The following is a 19,933-nucleotide window of genomic DNA, read 5'->3' as shown; positions in this document are numbered from 1 at the left end:
GCAGTCTAATGTGACTGCAGTCTCAAGTTACACTTTTTAGGTCAATATCTTTTGTTAGTTGAGGTAAAACTCAGTGCCACCATTTTGGCCATAAAGATGTCAGAAATCCACACTTCAAATAATCACAATTTATTGGGGTGGCTTCAATTTCTCATAGTATCTAATATTCCACATAATCACAAAATAGTTTGGGTTGGAAGAAACCTTAAGTATCATCTCATTCCAAGTCCCTGCCATGGGCAGGGACACCTTCCACTAGACCAGGTTGCTCCAAGTCATGTCCAACCTGGTCTGGAACACTTCAAGGAATGGGGCTTCTCTGGGAAACCCCTGCCAGGGCCTCACCACCATTAGAGGGAAGAAATTTTTTTTCCTAATACCCATTCTAAATCCACCCTCTTTCATCTTAAAGCCATTTCCCCCCATCCTATTCCTTACAAGATACTTTCCAAAACTTTTTCATGCAGGAGTGTGGGCACACACACAGTTGCAAGCAGGTTCAGATCTCCACTGCAAACTGAGTTTGTAAAATGTAGTTTTGTGCAAAGGGCTTGTAATGAAGAAGAGAAAGCTCAGACTGACCAGATTCATTCCTCATTTCATGGTCACTTTGTACTTCATGATGGCATCATGAAGTAGTAGGCTGAGAGTAATAGTCTGTTCCTTTAAGAAAAAGAGTAGAAGGAGCCTCTTTTGAAGAAAAAGCCTTGGATTGACATCCTTGTAAAGTTTTCACAGAATTTTGCAGGTATTCTAGTGAGGCAGATATCTTTCAAAGGAAATTATTTTAAAGTTAATGCTTTAAAAAAAGAGAAATAACCATATTTCCAGGTTCTTCCCTTTCAGAGCCTGTGGCTGCAGAGCCATCTTGTGGGGGAGAATCAGACAGTTCTGCCAGGAGGAGACCTTTTTACTTTGGTTTTTTCACATGTTGTGGCTTGCTCAGGCAGCAAAAAGTCTACACAAGACATGCTGCTCACCCCAGCATCTGTTTCACTCACCTTGGAGGATCAACAAGTCTTCTCACTCTCACTCACAGTCTTCTTCTGTTTGGGAATCTCTAAGATTCCCGAACTCCCTCAGAGCTGAAACACAGAAGCCAATATTCCTCACACTTGTTCCTAATTTAATACTCCCTAATTTAATACTCCCAGTTAGGAAGATTTTGGAAATGCTCCTCCCTTGAGGTTTTATCAGTTCTACTTGAAAATAAAAAGATGTCACCTAAATTTAACAAACTGAACAAATACTCCTATAAATGGGTGCAGCTCCATATACAAGAAGTGCAAGGCTCTGAAATTAAGGCAGATAATTGGTTCCATGATTTTTATTGGGGGAAGAAGACAGGGAATAGGGAAAATTCCTCTCATTGGAATGGCTAAACATTCCACCCTCTTCTGGAGATACCACAACAGAGTGCTGAGCCTGGAAAATGGGAATCCTCTAGCAGTGCAGAATGTGGGATCACAGCTGGAGGTGGGGATAAAATAATGTCATGAACAGGGTGCTGGGAGCTGGGGGGATTCCTGGGATGGCAGGACAAGGAATCCCTCCAGCTGGAGAGGCCACAGAGATGATGAAGCCTCTGGAGCATCTCTCTTGAGGAGAGACTGCAGGAACTGGGCCTGGTTAGTCTGTGAAGAGAAGATTGTGAGGGGATCTCAACAATCTGTGTAAGTATCTCCAAGACAGGTGCCGGGAGGATGGTGCCAGGCTCTGCACAGTGGTGCCCAGCAACAGGATGAGGAGAAGTGGCTATACAATTAAACACAAGTTCCACCTAGACATGAGGAAGAGCTTCTTTACGTTGAGGGTGACAGAGCACTGGAGTGGGCTGCCGAGGGATTCTGTGGATTGTCCTTCTCTGGAGAGATTCCAAACCCACCTGAACACATTCCTGTGTCATCTGCTCCAGATGACCCTGCTTTCCAGGGGGCTTGGACTGGATGATCTCCAGAGGTCCTTTTCAGCCAGCCCCAAGCCACAGAATTACAGAATGGTTTTTGTTGGAAGGGACCTCACAGACCATCTCATTCCAACCACCCTGTCATAGGCAGGGACACCCTGCATGTACATAAATTTATATGTATATAAATGTATATATGTATGCACACTTGTTCATGTACTTTCCACTTTCAGCCTGAACAGCCAAGGAGAACAGGATGAAATCAAAGGTGCTGTTTTATGTTTCCTGCCTGCGATTATTTTGTGATTCTTTCTGTACCCAGCAAGGGACTGCCTTATTGTTGGCACAATTCCGATCTTAAAGAGTATGATCGGTATTAGCTGAGATCTGATTTTACAGGAAAAGAAGTAACCATCGATCAAAATTGCTTAAACCGGGAATAGGTTTCACAGAGCATTCGAATAATTCTACCCAGGGCTGGGGGCTCCCTGGCCAAGGTGGATGACTAAACGGAGTTTTTAAACCACTTATGAGCACGTTTAAAACTGAATTTTAGCGCGTATTTGAAACTCTCACGTCCCAGGCCACACATTGCTCAGGCCGCGCCCCCGCCTCTCCCCCAAAGCCGGGAGGTGCCAGCGGCACCGCCCCCGCCCTCCTGCGCAGGCGCGCCCGGCCGGTGGTTCGAGTCGCGCGGCGCAGCGGCCCCGAAATGTCGACGCAGCCGGGAGCGGCGCAGGCGGGCGCGGAGGGAATCCCGCAGCCGGCCGCGGACAGCGGTAGGTGCCTGCTGGCCTGGGCAGGGAGCCAGCGCGGCTCCCGCGGGAGCGGCGGTGCTCGAGGGACGCGGAAAGTGGGGTCGGCCGGAACGGGGCGAATTGGCGGGCCCGCCGGGGCGTGCGCATGCGCATGGGGCATGCGTGGGGATTATGGTGGCCGCGCTGCCGTCAGGTGCTTCGGTTTTTTTTTTTTTTGTTTTTTTTTTTTTGGGAATTGCGATATTTGTGTCTGCTTCTCCTCGCAGAGCCCGAGGTGTTCGAGACTGTGCTGCCTATTACTATCTTGGTGCTGAGCGATGAGGATTTTCTCCAGGATGATGATAAGGACCAGGAAGCGTCCATTCCCGAGATGGAGCAGGAGTTTAAGTTAAACAACAGCCTTTGTCTAAAAAATGAAGTGGAGCCTTCAAATGACAGCAGCAGTTGGGATGCAAACAAGTCTGTTTCAAATGAAGGAAATTGTATTAAGTACTCTGACGAGGAAAGGACTGCTGAGAGTGTGTGTAGCGCATCAAAATTATCTTTAAGTGATGGGTGTGATGCAGACACGGATAAATATGGTCCAGATTGTATGTTACCTACATCGTCTTGCAAAACAGAGCTTCCAGAGATAGTGGAATACAGTGATGGAGAAGATTGTGCTGATAATGATGGCTTTCAGAAAATTCCTCCTCTCCTCTCCTCTGCTGACAGTGACAGAGCTGACACTTTGGAGACATTGGTAGTGGTACCCAAACACGAAGAAGAACCTGTCAGTATTGCAAGTGTACTTTTTGATGGCAGTCCAGAGACACAACCAGAAATCCACAAGGAATTTAAAATAATTGTTAAAATGGAAGGTAATATATTAATAAGATTATTGTAAGAGTTTAAGAAACACAGTAAACCTCAAGTTTTTGAAATCAAAAATTGTATAGAAAAGCTAAAAAACTAATTTCTTTTAGAGTAAGCATTTTAAATTACATTCATAAGTGCAACAGAAGGAAAATATTGCCTGGAGTATGCTCAGTTCTTTCACAGACTCCTGGTTACTCTAGAACTGCCTCCTAGCCAGTGAAACTAGAAAAATTTGTCATTCTCCTCCAATGAGAACAAGGGTGTCCTTTCATCAGGGAAATGTTCTCAAAATAAAAATGCAGAAAAAGCATGGGATTTGTGAGAATGGAGCATTAGAAAAGTTAGTACTTTGATAGGAATTGTGCCATAAAGGCACTCTGGATGCGGTGTTATCTTGTGAAATTCAGAGCCTTGAGTGAAAACAGTAGGAGAGAAGATGGCTTCTAAATAGGAGTAACATTTAAATGTTGGGGGTAGAGGGGAGCATGAAGAGAGGCATTAGGGGAAAAAATGGAGAGAGGGAAATAATAAGGAAGCAGAAGTAATGAAGAGCAAGCAAGTCATTAGGCAATTTGGGATTATTACTAGGAATTAATAACGAATATTTGTGGTTGTATGAAATGTGATTTTTTTATCTCCTTGTAGATCCTGATTCCTCAGAGAATGGAGATGATGAAATTGATTACAGGAAAATAAGCAAATTTGAAGATGAAACTCTGAGTTCTCTTTTGGACCATGGCTTGAAAGAAGAAGATAAATTTACCTATAATTGTTCTGATCCATTTCTTAATGAATGTTCTACCTTTAAGGAACATCTGGAAGATGTAGGGAAACCTGACATGAATGCTTCTACTTCTGCTGAATCAAGTACTTCTGGAGAGCATATTTACAAGATGTTAACACCATTCCCTAAGAAAAGATACCAGCAACAAAAAGTTGTTTCTTCTTATGCAAGTCCAAAAGAGTTCCAGAGACAGCAAGAAAGTTTACCATGGCTGAATGATGGTGTGACCATCACTCCTCTTCCTAAAACATCTTGCTTTACAAAGGAGAATGAAAGATTGAGTTTCAAGTGCAGGTTTTGTAGTTCTGTGTTTAAATGCAGTGCACACCTGAAGAAACATATTTATTCAGCTCATAAAGATAAGAAAATACATAAATGCTGCTTTTGTAAAAAAACCTTTTTCTTTTCTTTCAATCTTAAGAATCACCTTAAATTACATAAGAAGATTGCTAGGTTGCAAAAGGCAAGAAAAAATAGAATAAGTGCGAGAAAAGGGAGGCAGAAGGGATCTGAAGGACAATCTGAGACCAAGAAAAAAGAAAGTAAATACAAGAAATTTTTCATTAAAATTGAAAGAGACTTTACACCTCTGGATGTGCCAGTCAGCTTTTCCTGCAGAGTTTGTTTCTTTGTTTCATCCAGTCCTAGGACTTTTATTCATCACCTGAAGGGACACAAAGAGAGACCACCTTACCAGTGCCCTCAGTGTGATTACTCCTGCAGCAGCTTGTCCTACCTGTTAAATCACATGTACTGGCATGCTGGCTACAAGCTCTACCAGTGCAGGTTCTGCACCTTTTTTTCATTGTATTTTGCAAGCATGGTGAGGCACAGTCACGTCCACACAGGAGATAAACCATATTGCTGTGAGCTCTGCCACGTAGCATTCACCAGCACCTCAGGGTTGGAGAGACACAGGAGGACACATGCAGAGACAGAAACGTGCCAAGCACAGCAACCCAACTGCCTGAGTGGGAGAAAGAGAACTGAAAATCCTCCAAAGACTTACACATGTGATGAGTGTAACCTGGTCTTCTACACTAAAGGACATCTCAGCTTTCACAAGAAATTTCATGATCAGTTAAAGGCCAATGGTTACACGAGTCAGAGCAATAAATACTGTACAAGCACAATAAGCAAAGCTGATGGTGATTCTCAGGGCCATGTTTCTCACTCTCTTTTTGGTAGAGAAAATGATTGTCTGGATGGGGGAATCCTGGCTTCAGAAGTTGAGTTTAAGCAAGAAGGTGATGTGTGGGACAATAAGAAAATATGCCCTGGAAAGAAATTCCTTGAAAACAGCCAAGGAAGCAACAGCTTGGCTGTTACTGGATACAGATCAGAAGTTCCTCAGACCTCTTACCAAATGGACACCATCACTTACAAAGAGGAGCCTTTTTTCAAATCAGAGACCTCTCATTCACAAGTGCAAGATAATGCTTCATTTCATAACTTTGTGGAAAACTTTGAGGGTACATGTCCTTCTAATTTAAATACATTCCAAACCTACAGATGCCAGCACTGCAGTTATGCTACTGCTGTTCCTAACAACTTCAGGCTGCACCTAAAGATACATACAGATGAAAGACCATTTGTGTGTAAAGAGTGCAATGAGACATTTAAAACATCAAACCATTTGCAGAAACACAGCCTTCTTCATGTGAAAAATGGAGAGGAATTTGGAAGTTGCCTCTTTGTAGAGAGGTGTTTAGAGAATCTTGAATTGCATCGTGAAATCCAGAGAGGTGCATATCCAGAAAGGGATTTTGATTCCTGCAAAGTCTCAAACAGCTCCTTACTTGGTTCAGAAGTTTGGGGAGTTCAGCAAGGTGTTCAGAGGGGTGCAGCAAATAATGTGCTAGCACAAAGTCAGCCATTATTATATCAGTGTTCAGAGTGCAGCTATGCTACTGGCAGTTTAAGCAACCTGGAGCTCCACATCAGAACTCACACAGGTGAGAAGCCCTACAGCTGCCCCATTTGTCAGAAGAAGTTCCGTACTTCCAGTCACCTGAAAAGGCACAGGCTCACACATTTGAACGTGGGGCATTTCAAGTGCATGAGCTGTGACTACTCAACCAACAAATGGCTGTCCTTGAAGCAGCACCTGGCTTCGCACACCGGGGAGGGAACCTCCTCTCCTGGCTGCCTCTACGAGCACAAGGAGCTGCCTGTCAAGACATACAGGTGTGAGGAGTGTGGCTATTGCACAGCCCACAACGGGAACCTGAAGCTCCACCTGAGGATCCACACGGGGGAGAAGCCGTTCCAGTGCGGGCAGTGCTCCCTGGCTTTCCGCACCTCCAGCCACCTCAAGCGCCACTGGCTGACTCACCTCAAGCTGCACTGCAGGAGGTGCAAGTATTCCACGGTGGATAAACAAGCTTTCCAAAAGCACATAAAAACACACAAAAAGAAGTACAGGTGTGCAAAGTGTAATGTGGTGCTGCCCACCACAAAACTGCTGGAGAAGCATAAGCAGCAGCACGACGTTGGAATGTGAGGTTGAGAATTGGAAGCTGGTGCTTGGTTTTGGACGGGTTTGCATGTCCTGAGTTTCTTCATGGCTTTATGTTCCTTTGCTGTGTCCAGAGCAATGGTTGGTAATGGATGCATGCAGCATTTTGGTCGAGAGAGTAACACTTGGGGTACTGGTTTGCTGCAGGTGTTTCTGGGAACATCAGTTCTTGGAGACACTTTTTCATCCCTGAGTAACTGCTTCAGTAGCGGTCAGTTATTATGGCCAGTGTTCATCTGTGTTTAAGCAGTTATTCTGCACCACTTATTTTCTTGTAAAAATTTAATAAGAAAAAAAAAATCTCTTTTCTAACTGAAAGAATGTGTAATGGGAGGGAAGGAAGGGCATGTTATATTTTGTAGTAATAACTTTTCATATAAAAATTGTCAGTGCATCTGGAGGCTAAATGCTACTTCCCATCTGCTGAAAGTTGCCTCCTTTACTCCCAGGTGCTTTTGCAATACTTTTAAGAGGAAAAAAATCAGTATCTCACCAAATTGCAGAAACAAAATGTGCATGTCATTACTGAGTAATTGTGACATTGAAATGTTTAACATGTGTCTGTATATATAAATGTTTATTAAGCTGTTACCTTGTCTGTAATTTTGATAATTTTTGAGTAGTCTGACAGAAATGGTAATGTCTAGAAACATCTATTTTATGATACTGGGAGTCTTTAAGTCTTCAATTTTATGTGAATGTCTGATGTTAATCTAGTATGAAATGCCTTACATTTTCTCAGGTTGGTAGTTACTGTGTTGTTTGTTAAAATATATGACACACTTTTCAAATAACTTCTGTTAATATGAGCAGTTGCTGATAATTGTGAATGCTGTTTAGTTACACTGAAAACCTTTGCAGTATCTGAAATTAAAATTAGTTTAAGAACTTTATTCTTAGTCTAACATGTGTAAGAACCATTGTACTATGCAGCAGTTGGTACAGGCTATGGTGAACCCAGATGGATGCTGCTTCCAATTAATATTCAGATCTAGACAAATCTTTGTTTGTTTTGGAGTTACGCAGTGCTAGGAACTCTTGAGTATGGTAAGTGGTTTTAATAACAGTGTGTTATCCCCTTGCGGGAGGAAAGACAACAGTAGAGGCTTGGTGCAGACTGTCCCAATACTACAGCTCAGTCCATGGAGCAGCAGAACAAACCTGTGGTTTAATTTAGAGAATGTAAATGTGAACTCAGTGCTTTTTTCTTCTGCTTCTGGATATGTGTCTTTCTGTAGAAATACAGATAATGTCTTGTAGAGGCTTTCTGGTAACATGGGAGACAGGTTGGGAAGGGCTGCCCAGAGAGGTAGTGGAGTTCTCTTTTCAGGTATTTAAAAGCCATCTGGATGAAATCCTGGACAGCCAGCTCTGGGTGGCCCTGCCTGAGCAGGGACTTGTCTTCCAGAACTCCTGCAGCCGTTCTGTGATTTGGAAGACAATTTTCCAATAATGGATTGAAACTCATGGACATATGAATGTATTTAAGGCCAGATCAGCAAAGATATTGAAGTGATCCAGTTCTTTGCAGCTTCAGTGAAGTCAGAAGAGTATCTGTGCCTGAACCATTGTGGTTACAGATGAGTGATTTAGACCTTTAGCCACCTAATCCAGTTGTGAGAAAGAAGAATGTTATCCTGTATGAAGAAAGAAAAGCATTTCTGGGAGATATTAATGGTTACTCAAGCTTGGAGGCGTTTTTACCTGTGTTACATTACAGTTCTGAGCATTTATTTGAAAAGAACAGGTACAAAGAGAAAACAAAAATACTGAAGGAATTGTAAGCCTCTATATTGGGTGAGACTAGAAAGGCTAAATCTGATAGAGCACTGTTGTTTAAAAGCATGGTGTACAACAATGATGAAAAGAGCCTGGTTTAGGGGGATAAATTAACTGCAGTAAATTTTTGAAAGAGTTTGTAAATGTAAGTTTCTTCAAGTTTTAAGTAAGAACAAGAAGGTACTTTCAGAGCTTGATTTTATAAAAATAATTATTCCTAGTCATTGCCTCTAATAAAAATAAGCAGTTCAATGACTCCTGATGTTGCTTTCTGTTCCTTGTGCACTGCACTGGATTTTTGGGGTTTCAAAGGTATTCTCAGTCTGCTAAGTCAGTGAAATTTAAAGGCTGAGGCATATTCAGTTTCAAATAACACATGGGCTGTTGATGGATTTTTTTTTTTTGGTAGCTAGAAGTGTAATATTTTTTCTTCCTGCAGTTTCAACAAAAATCAAAGCCTTTCCTAAATAATACTATGAATTTTCCTATTTAAACCAAAAAGGTTTCATAATGTTCTCCATGAACATATCCTGAATTTGGACAAAACAGGGAAATGTTACAAGACAAATTGAGCAAAAGGCTGTCATTTTACTTGCTGTGCATCTGCTAAGTAAATTAATACAAGTTAAACTGGCTGTGATGTAAATGAACCATAGTGAGTCAGACCTGTATGGTGTGGTGGTGCATCCTCCTGTTTGGGCCACACTGTGGTCTCAGAAATGCTTGTTAGGGCTTGGCCTTGACAAGCTGAGTCAAGCTCCTCTTGAGCTTATCTAAAACACTGTCTGCTCCCAGGAACTTGTGCTGGCTAAGGAGCTCCCTGGGTTTTAAGAGCCTTTGGGAACTTATTTTTCTTAGCTTAATAACCACCCAGGAACAATGTTTTTGGTTTTGAACTTTCAGAGAAAGTTACCAACCTGAATTGCAGCCAGGGTGGAAAATTGCTATGAGCAAAACAAGTCTGTTGTGACTCAGCAGTGGTGTTTTAGACCCTCTGAGCTCTCCAGACTGCAGCGGGCTGAGACCAGCACCTCCCTCTGAGTGGGGCCTCACTGAGACACACAGCTCCCAGGCTGGAGATACCTGGGGGACCACAGCTGAGGGACAGTGACAGGTCCTGAGCTGAGATCCCCACTCCCTGAGACTCAGTCTTTCACCTGTTGAGAGGGACATGAGTACCGACCTATGAAAATTTCCCAAATTCAGGTACGTACCTTGAACACATTCCTTTAGTGTGCATGTGAGTGTTAATATGCAAATACACTATCAATGTTGCTTTCTTGTAGAATCATAGAATAGTTTTGCATTGGCACCTTAAAGATTACCTCGTTCCAAGCCCTGTCCAACCGGGCCTTGGACACCACCAGGGACAGGGCAGCCACAGCTTCTCTGGGCAGCCTTTGCCAAGGCCTAACCACCCACACAGCCAAGAATTTATTCCGCATATAAACGCATGGGGCTTTTTCCTGAAATTACCAAATATCTTGGGAACACTGAGGAGATGTCATTTCCTTCCGCTGTCCCTTTCCTCCCTCATTTGCGTTCTTTAGGGGAACTGAAGAGTTTAATGAACGCGCAACTCCTGTAGGCGCCGGCCGGGTCCCTCCGCCGTGCGCTCCTCCGGCCGGCAGGTGGCGCTAGCGCGGAGCGCCGCCTCAGGACACGCGGGGGAGGGGGGGCCGCGCATGCGCCAAGCGGCCAGATCCGCTTTCCTGGAGGAGCAGCGGCCTCACTTCCCTTGGAAAAGCCGCCGGACCCGCTTCCCGCTCTTCTGGCTGAGCAGCCGGCCCCGCTCCCCTCGCCCTCGGCACCCGCTGCCGCTGAGGGCGACCGTGCGCCGTCTCGGCCGGCCCCGCTGACGCCAGTGGCGCTCCCGCCTCCTCTCCATTCTCTCGCTCCCGGGGTTCGTCCCCGCCTCCCTTCGCCGCCAAGATGCCGCGGATTATGATTAAAGGTGGCGTGTGGCGGAACACCGAGGTAAGACTCGGCAGGGTTCGAGCCCCCGTCCCCCCTCAGAGCCGAGCAGGTGGGGGGGTAGCCCTCACTGGTGCGCAGGCGCGGGGGGGGGGGAGGGCGGGGGCGGGTGTCGAGGTGCGCCTGCGCGGGGGGTTCCGGGTACTCCGGGGCAGGGTCGGCTCTGCTGGAGCCGCTGTGCCGGGACATCAGAGGGCTTGGGGACTGCAGGAGCGAGGGCAGGGAAGGGCAACGCCGCTGGGGAAAGGTCTGGAGCATAGGTCTGATGAGGAACAGCTGAGGGATCTGGAGGGACTCAGCCAGGGGGGATTTTCTGGCTCCCCACAGCTCCCTGACAGGAGGGTGGAACCAGGTGTGGGTCGGGCTCTACTCCCAGACAACAAGCGACAGCACAAGAGGACATGGCCTCAAAGTGCACCAGGAGAGGTTTAGGTTGGACGTTAGGAAGAATTTTTTTCACAAGAAAGGATGATTAAGTATTGGAATGGGCTGCCCAGGGAGGTGATGGAGTCGCTGTCCCTGAAGGTGTTTAAGGGAAGACTGAATGAGGCACTGAGTGCCATAGCCTCACTGACATGGTGGTGATCAGATGAAGATTAAACTCAGTGGTCTGAGAGGCCTTTTCCAACCTAACTGATTCTGTGATTCCTTGGTTCTGTGTTGGGTGCATTCCCAATAACCTGTGCCTTCTTCCAGTGGGCAAAGGTCACAAGGTCACATTAGTATTGTTTTTCCCTTGGGCTGCAGATTGGGAAGCTCAGCCATGGGTGTGTTGTGTCCTTCTGCCCCAGGGAAACTGTTCCCACTGCCATTGGAGTGGAAGCATGGGCTGTGCTGTGCTTGGAGATGTCTGTCTCGAAGGCTAGAGTGTAACTTGTGCTGCACAGGCGGGTTTCTTATGCCCTAGGGGAATAAGGCAGCAGGAATTTCTTGCCTTTAAGGATATTTCCAAATGTGAAAATGAAAAAGGAAGAGTCATACAATTTTTAGGATTGGAAGAGACTTAAGATCACAAAGTGTCCAGCCATCAACCCACCACCACCACCATGTTCGCCATTTAACCCACTCTAGAGTGCCCCACCCCGTGTTTTTTTATCACTTCCAGGAGTGGTGACTCCAGTACTACCCCTACCAGCCTGTTCCAATGCTTTACCACCCTTTCCATGGGAAAAAAAATCCTTATAACTAATCTAAAGTTAATCTAACCCCTGGTGCAGCTTCAGTCTGTTACTTGCAAGTGTGTGTGGGCTCTTCATCTGCAACCCCAAGAATCATGTACACAGAAATTACTGTTCCAAAAAAGAATGATCCCCCTCCAAATCTATCACAAGCTTTCAGAACCACAAGTGGTCATGAAAAAGAAATAAATAACATGAGAAATCAAGGATGTCAGTTTTATTAGATGCATGTTTAAAGCAAAAGGATATACCTGGCACTGTAAAATACAGAACTCTGTTACTGCGTACTGTGAACACCAGGTATGTATGTGGTTCCAGGAATCAGTGAGGATAAAGTAATAGGAGATAAAATGTGCTGTGTGTGCTTTTAAGCACTTGTGCTGTATCGGTGGTGTGCCAGGAAGCAGCTAAATTTGGGGTCAGCAGAGAACAGGAAAACTCAGATTGTCTTCAGCCCGTTCTGAGGGGCTTCCATACTTGATGAATTTTGGTGACAGTTGAAGAGAAAGAGCAGTGCATTAAATGGAATCACCAAACCACCCTTCCTGGGTGGGAAGGGACCCACGAGGTCCATCAAGTCCAGCTCCTGCACAGAACACCCCTAAAAATCCCACCCTGTGCCCGAGAGCATTGTCCAAATGCTGCTTGAACTCTGGCAGGCTTAGAGCTGTGGCCACTGCCCTGAGGAGCCTTTTCCAGTGGCCAGATAGATCCCTAGTTCACCAGGCTTTGTTTACCAGAGATAAAAGAGGTGTTGGGGTTTTTTTGTTTGTTTTTAACATTTTGATTATGCATACAGTATTAAAGGCAGAGAAAGGGAAATCAGGTGATACCAGGTCATTCATAAAATGACCAATTACAGGGAAAAAGCCTGTTCATGTCACTGGTACAGCTCTTGTATGCCATGGAGCACCAAGTAAGTTAAAAAAAAAACACACAGGGGAGGATTTATTATTTGTTTAAGAACAGTAATCACATGAATTGTTGCCTGTAGCAGTTCAAGCCAGATCAAGGGCTGATCATGAGCTCACAGTTAAAGCTGTTGTTCCCTGGGAGGTGTCAGTGGAGACAGTGTCAGACTCACTGAACTCCCACTGGAGAGAGTACAGGAGAGGGATATGTGTGGTTGACAGGGCTGTAAGAATAGCTTTAATGCATTTAAAATACCACTTCCTCTGAATAAACCGGAAATAATGAACCCATCTATCAAGAAAGGGAGAAGGGGGATTGACAGACAATTGATAGCACTTCTGGCTTTTGATCAAACTCAGTGCACGCTTCATTGTATGTGAAAAACCTGGCTCCCAAACTAAATCTATTACATTTTTATTCCAGTTGTATTAAAATGTGAAAAATAGATAATTTTAGAGTAATTTTTAAAACAAGGCAGCCAGGGATATCTGCCAGTTCTACTTTTTTTCCCAGTTGTGATGTCATTACCAGACAAACACTTCTTTACCTCTCTTGCTGTCCTTCAGGGAAGACACACAGAGCCTTTAAACATTAGTGCAGTAGAGAGCATTGAAAATAATTATTTGGGAAGTTCTGTTGGATACATGAAGTTTGGAACAATAATCATGTGTCTATTTCATTTAATGTTTATGGATTTCATTGACCTTTGAAATACAAATGCTCATTTTTCTTGAGAATAAAATGGAACAGAAGTAGCTGTGTTTTATGCTGTTTCCTCCGGGACAGCCCATGAAATTTACCATGTTCTCCTTTGCTTGAGCTCAGACTTTCTGTTTTGCAGCCCATAAGGGTATTTATTTATGTTTTTTTCAAGGATGAAATTCTGAAAGCGGCTGTTATGAAATATGGCAAAAACCAGTGGTCTCGAATTGCCTCATTATTGCACAGGAAATCAGCAAAGCAGTGCAAAGCTAGATGGTAAGTGAGAGGTGCTGTGCCTGGGAATATGACCTTCATAATTAGTGAAAATTTAGGAAAAAATGTTACCACAGACTGACTTATGTCCACAGACCAACAGCAGTTTTAACACTGTTTGATTTTATCATGGAAACTTCAAATTCTTATTGCTTGAAAATTGTTGGAAAAAAGTAGCCAGATGTTCTGTTTGCCAGTGACTGCAGTGTTAGCAAATGCAGGATCACTTTAAATTATAAACATTAGTTTTACCCTTTATTTAAACATGCTTTAATCAGTGGATATTGCCAAAGAAGTAAAACTGTAAGATACTAATCTCTCTTACATATAATTTTCTAATTTCATGTAATGGGAGTTTAGCTTGAGAGTAAATGTTAAGAAAATGCACTGTGAAATTTAGTATTTTAGGAAAAATAGGAGCTTTAAACTGATGCAAATACTGATGCAGCATAAGTGTATTTGAGAATCAGACTTAGCTTCTCAAGTACTGAACTGCACAAATTTAATAGAATACTTCTTGTAGAGATAACAGTACTGGCACAGTTGAGGATTAGTAAGACAATTGTTGAAGGCTCCAGACCAAACAATTTTACCATTTCTCTATCTTTGATAATTGCAATTTTTACTTTTGTTTTCAGGATTAATTCTGTGACTCTTTGCCAGAATAGAGATGGGAAAAGGAAGAAGAGGCAGTATCTTTATGAAAAGTGCTGGATAAATAATACAGTTTAAAGATCAAATACATATGTCATGAAAACACTCTTGAAGACAAATCAAGGGATAACTTGGATCTGTCATCCTTAATTTTTTCCCTTACTACAGGTACGAATGGCTGGACCCGAGCATCAAAAAAACAGAGTGGTCTCGGGAGGAGGAGGAGAAGCTGTTGCACCTGGCTAAGCTGATGCCAACCCAGTGGAGAACCATTGCCCCCATCATTGGGAGAACTGCTGCACAGTGCTTGGAACACTATGAATTTCTGCTGTGAGTTTCTGCTTGCCTAAAGGAAAATCTAGCCAAGAATACCCAGAAAGTCTGTGCAGTTGTAGCAGTGTATCATTCCCTTCTCCTTTGGTAAATTAGGGTGGTTTTGACTGAGTCCTTTTGTAAGCAAATCTTTAAGGTTGTTTTCAGTCACTTGTGTCTAGCTTGAAAGAAGTTCCTGGAACCTGGAGAGCAGCTTGGATAAAGATAGGTCTATCTCTTCTTGTTCCTGGTCATTCTGACTAAGGGATTGCCAAGAGTTGTGCTTTTATTAGGCTGTTTGGGCATTTTTTGACTGGCTGATCAGCAGGAGTGGGTATGTGAGAAAGAAAAGAGACATAAAACATGTGTTGAAGTGGCTGAATGTGCAGGTGCCATCTCTGCTACAAAGAGTTTCTTTTGGCCATGAGAAGAGAATGAATGTGCTGTTTTCCCTTGTGAGCATTCTTAATTCTTGTGCAATTGGTTGAATAGAAAAAACGTAGCATAAAACTTGATTTTTTTAATTTTGTCACACTGCTGAAATTCTTGTTTTTATTATTAAAGAGGGGATTTCTTTTCTAACTGTATGCATATTGTATTTTATATAATATTTTATTGTTGCAATATAATCCTGTGTTGGTTTCTTCCTCTTGTCCTGTTTAAGATTATGGAACAGTACCACATCTGTGAATTGTATAACAGATTTACTGTATTGTACAGAGCACAAGGGTACTGCTTTATCATCAGTCTTTGGAGACATTTAAGGGATGGTTATTATGAGTCTGGGGAAAAAAAAGAGCTGGAAAACAAACACCTACCATGTGTTTTTAGGGACAAAGCTGCTCAGAGAGACAATGAGGAAGAAACTGCTGATGATCCTCGGAAACTGAAACCTGGAGAAATCGATCCAAATCCAGAAACCAAACCTGCCAGGCCAGATCCCATTGACATGGATGAAGGTGAGTTAGGAGTGTGTTTACCATATTTGACAGAAATATGATCTGTTTGATTTTTCTGTTTACACAGCCTTTGTACCTTGGTTTCTTCTTTTTTCCCATTAATTTACTTGGTCATTAATTTACTTGCAAATTTTGTCTTATTTCTGTATCTGGCCAGTCAGTTATACTTTTCCATTTTTTCTTTTCTTGGTGTTTTTTTTGCCTCCTTATCTGTCACCTTCATCTGTTACCACGACTGGCTGTTCTTTACTTTGACAACTGCTCTGCTCATTTGCATTCTGTATCTTCATCATTTTCCATCAGGTCACACCTCTCAGATGAATCCATGCTGAAGCACAGGACTGCCTGACTTCCTTTTTTTTTTTTTCCCCTTGTACAAAGCAATGTTATAAACTGAAAAATGTGCATTGTTAAAATTCCATGAATGGACCATTAGTGGTTTCAAACAGTCACAAGTTCACAAAAACAGCGCTCTCAGCTCTGGATGTAAATGCAATTAACAAGTTCTCAAGAAAATACTCTCAGATAAAGATGTAAATGAAGTTTTACTTTCATTTATATCACTTGGCCGGTTGGCCTCTTTATGTAAATATTTTAATTTGGTGTTGATACTTATTGAAACTATTTTCAACATGAGGCTTTTTTTCTAAAAGTCTTCATTTGACCTGGCCAGTGATTCAGTAAATATTTTGGGATAACTTGGACATTAGTGATGACACAGAATGCCTGTGATTGATTGTTTCAGCTTTTAAAGATGGTTTTCTGATCTTAATGTCACCTTTTCTTGACTTTGATCTTTTAAGTGCAGATTCACTGCTGTATTTATCTGTACTATTGTAGATGAGCTTGAAATGCTGTCTGAGGCTCGAGCACGTCTGGCAAATACACAGGGAAAGAAGGCCAAGAGGAAAGCCAGGGAGAAGCAGCTGGAAGAAGCTCGGTAAACTTACATTTGGTTTCATATCCTGGGACTCCTTTTCTTTACTTTACACCTTAAATCATGTGGTGGTCCTGTTTCTTTAGACGTCTTGCTGCTCTCCAGAAAAGACGAGAACTTCGCGCTGCTGGAATTGAGATCCAGAAGAAAAGAAAAAAGAAGAGAGGTGTGGATTACAATGCAGAAATTCCATTTGAAAAGAAGCCTGCCCCTGGTTTTTATGATACTTCAGAAGAAAATTATCAGTCCCTGGATGCAGATTTCAGGAGATTGCGTCAGCAAGACCTGGATGGAGAATTAAGATCGTAAGTGTGTGTTGTAATAAGGAGGGAACAGAGTAGTTGAAAAAAAAGCAACCCATATGTCTTTGTGTTAAGTCCTGGAAACATAGTGTGGGTGGGAAATGTATTTCCCATGGGACAGATAAAAGTGCAGGTGGCCTCTGCCTTTCCAGTTTTCTGTGGTTTATTTTACCAGAAGTTCTAGTTCACCTGTTGTCTATGATCACCTTTTTTCTTTCCTCTAGTTCACCTTTTATCAGAATGTTTCTCTCACATGTTCTTGCTCTTTAAGTTGAAATGGGGTTTTTTTTGAGTTTTTTTTTAAGCTGTTTATTTGCTTGTGTATTTAGTGCCCTTTAAATAATAACCTTATAACAATTGCTTAGAGGAGTAGATTTGTAGTTTTACTTTTGATGGAGTTGTTCTCAAGTTGATGTCCTTAAATTTCTCCTCCCCCCCCCCAATCCCCAAAAGTGTTGTTGAAAAGTTAAATGCCACTCTTGGGTACATATTTAATTGTACAGTTGCATTTCCCACTACTGCCAAAACTGCATTTTACTGAGAGGGTTCAGTGCCATGTACAATTTATTTTATTAACTCATGTGGTATTACTAACTGATATTTCTGCATGGCTCTTTGTTCAGAGGGTCAGGCAGGAGCTTCAGACTAAAGGTTATGATTTTACTGACTGCCTCCATTGCTGTTTGAAGGAAATGCCATTTTTATTAAAGACTGAGGAGAAATTAGTTCCCACTTTCCACAAAAGAAAATATTCACCTTCCTTTAGCAGCCGCTGGAGAAAAAGGGACTCTTCACATTCCTTTATTTTTACTATCTAAATTCTTGGCCTGACATTTTTGTTTTGATCCAGTGAGCCTGTTGATTGTATTTATTCAGCTAAAAGCTAAATCTGTTGGCTAATTCCATGATTTGAAAGCATTACACTGCTCTGTAGTAGGTTCTGCTGCAAGATCTGCAGATCACATCTAATCACCCACAAGGTGCTCCACACTTCCTGCAGTGTTTTATTTCAGCATATCCAGTGTTTGAAAAGGGTACAGCCCTTTCGCTCTTGGCGTGTTTGCTTTGCTTTGTAGCTTCTCTGTGTGTTCTGAAATGATCCTGTTTTCCATAATAACAGTGAGAGGGAGGGAAGAGAGCGCAAAAAGGACAAGCAGCACATGAAACGGAAAAAAGAGTCAGACTTACCCTCAGCTATTCTGCAGACCAGTGGAGTGTCAGAATTTACCAAGAAAAGGAGTAAACTGGTGCTTCCAGCTCCTCAGGTGAGGTGTTTACTGATGATAAACAGTTTATAAGGCCACTAAAACAGTGCTTTCTATTTTATTGAATGGATCTCCTAGCAACATTGTATCTTACTGTGCCTTGGGATTTTCTCTTTCAAAGATATCTGATACAGAACTTGAAGAAGTTGTAAAAGTTGGCCAAGCAAGTGAGATTGCACGGCAGACTGCTGAGGAATCTGGAATCACAAACTCAGCTTCCAGCACTCTTCTCTCTGAATATAATGTAACCAACAACAGCATAGCTCTGAGGACTCCCAAAACTCCAGCAGCCCAGGACAGGATCCTGCAGGTAGAGTATAAGTGTACAGGATGGGTTTTAAGTTTTGTAGCAGGAGTCAACTGAGTAGAAGGTGTAAGTGCCAGAGAAACCCTCCTTAAATTGTGTGCAGTGTTGGGATTTGAAGCAATCCCAGTCTTCAGGACACACTGAAGGGCATAAAGCAGATCTGCTTGTATTTAATCAATTGTCACTGTGTTTCAAAACATTCTGATTATTTTTCTTTTGGTCATATATTGGGTGAAGCTTTTAACCATTCTCCTGGCGTCTTGCATAATTTTCCCTTCCTTGTATCTCAGTCCTTAAGATGTATGAGTTCATCTCCTTAAAACAGTGTATTTTATGTTGTCCAACTTTTATTTCAAATGACAAGTAGTAATTAACTGCAACAACTCAAGAATATTTTCATAGCACTTTATTGGCTTAAAACTTAGGTTAGCCAAAACCTGCCTTTGCAACCTCTGATTGCCTGGATTTTTCAAAAACTGCTTATGTTGAGTAACATTTTGTTGAGTATGTGGAAATGGATAAATTTAATCAGTGCAGCTAGTGTGTAGTACAAAACAAGACCCCAAAAATCCCACTTCAAAACAAAAAACCCTCTGAGTTGACAGTGAGCTGTATTTCAGCAATTCCATGATAAGAGAAAAGAGAAAGTTCCTTGCTCTGCAGGTCATAACCTAAGACTGTACAATGTTTGCAGGAATGGTGAGTCTCACCTTCAAATAGAGTTTATTCTAAATGTCACAGCATTATGCATACACACAGGTGGATTAGTGGTCTTCTGGGAATATATTTGCTATTTGCAGTAGTATAATTAGCTAATTTTCAGAAAGACTTAATTCTTCACTGTAATAAGGAAAAATGAAATAAAAAAGGGGGCTATTCATAAAAGCCTCAATTGAGTAATGGACCAAAAGTCTGAATACTGACCATCTCTTTTGGAACATTGTCTTTGAAGTGCAGTTTGGATAAAGTTGATTGAATTCAGGTTTCAGAGTTAAAGTGTGTTCCTCCCTTTTAAAATCAGGATTCTTAGGATTACTTGAGTGTTCAGTTACTAACAAATCTTGGAGATTTATGGAGTCTGGCAAACTGAAGGAAGCTGAAACAATAAGTAAAACACTCAGTTTTGCAAGTCCAGTTCATAACATATTTTACTGGAAATGAAGTTCAAATGCCTCTCCATGGTACAGTAGGGTTTGTAAATACCAATGTATGGGTGTTAAAGCTAAAAAATTTTAAATATTTTTCACAAACTGATATTCAAATAACTCTTCTGCTGTTCTGCTGCAGTAGCTGTTCTGTTACTGAATTTGTTGAACGTGTCTGTGAATGTCTTGGTGAAGCACTGCTTGTGTTGTCTGTTACACAGGAGGCCCAGAATCTGATGGCTCTCACAAATGTGGATACTCCCCTGAAAGGAGGTCTTAATACTCCCTTGCATGAAAGTGACTTTTCAGGGGTAACACCACAGAAACAGGTTGTTCAGACTCCAAATACTGTGCTTTCCACACCTTTCAGGTAAACAGACTCCTTTTGTGATGGGTGCCTGAGTGGGCAT

General features: G+C 42.4%; 2 protein-coding genes across 2 annotated transcripts in view; both read left to right on the top strand.

The window, feature by feature from the left end:
* Positions 1-2,570: 2,570 nt before the first annotated feature.
* LOC103823190 (zinc finger protein 845-like) lies at positions 2,571-8,859 on the top strand. Its single transcript, XM_018921784.3, has 3 exons — positions 2,571-2,685; positions 2,931-3,524; positions 4,168-8,859. The coding sequence occupies exons 1-3, from the start codon at positions 2,619-2,621 to the stop codon at positions 6,807-6,809; spliced, it is 3,303 nt and encodes a 1,100-aa protein (XP_018777329.2). The 5' UTR covers positions 2,571-2,618; the 3' UTR covers positions 6,810-8,859.
* Positions 8,860-10,295: 1,436 nt separating this feature from the next.
* Positions 10,296-19,933, top strand: part of CDC5L (cell division cycle 5 like) — a 33,179-nt gene continuing 23,541 nt past the window's right edge. The window contains exons 1-9 of the mRNA XM_009095977.4: positions 10,296-10,580; positions 13,542-13,645; positions 14,465-14,626; positions 15,440-15,567; positions 16,408-16,507; positions 16,591-16,809; positions 17,927-18,071; positions 18,193-18,381; positions 19,745-19,893. Coding sequence (XP_009094225.1) covers positions 10,536-10,580; positions 13,542-13,645; positions 14,465-14,626; positions 15,440-15,567; positions 16,408-16,507; positions 16,591-16,809; positions 17,927-18,071; positions 18,193-18,381; positions 19,745-19,893 — 1,241 coding nt within the window. The 5' untranslated portion in view covers positions 10,296-10,535. The remainder of the gene's footprint in view (positions 10,581-13,541; positions 13,646-14,464; positions 14,627-15,439; positions 15,568-16,407; positions 16,508-16,590; positions 16,810-17,926; positions 18,072-18,192; positions 18,382-19,744; positions 19,894-19,933) is intronic.

The sequence above is a fragment of the Serinus canaria genome, chromosome 3 (assembly GCF_022539315.1).
Source record: "Serinus canaria isolate serCan28SL12 chromosome 3, serCan2020, whole genome shotgun sequence".
NCBI lineage: Eukaryota > Metazoa > Chordata > Aves > Passeriformes > Fringillidae > Serinus > Serinus canaria.
This window is presented reverse-complemented; position numbering and strand designations above follow the sequence as displayed.

What these genes read in the sequence shown, in the direction of transcription:
- LOC103823190 (XM_018921784.3), top strand. Translation starts at nt 2,619, where the DNA reads ATGTCGACGCAGCCGGGAGCGGCGCAGGCGGGCGCGGAGGGAATCCCG. An exon ending in GCAGCCGGCCGCGGACAGCG is followed by an intron (nt 2,686 to 2,930) that starts GTAGGTGCCTGC and finishes TTCTCCTCGCAG; the next exon opens with AGCCCGAGGTGTTCGAGACT. An exon ending in AATAATTGTTAAAATGGAAG is followed by an intron (nt 3,525 to 4,167) that starts GTAATATATTAA and finishes ATCTCCTTGTAG; the next exon opens with ATCCTGATTCCTCAGAGAAT.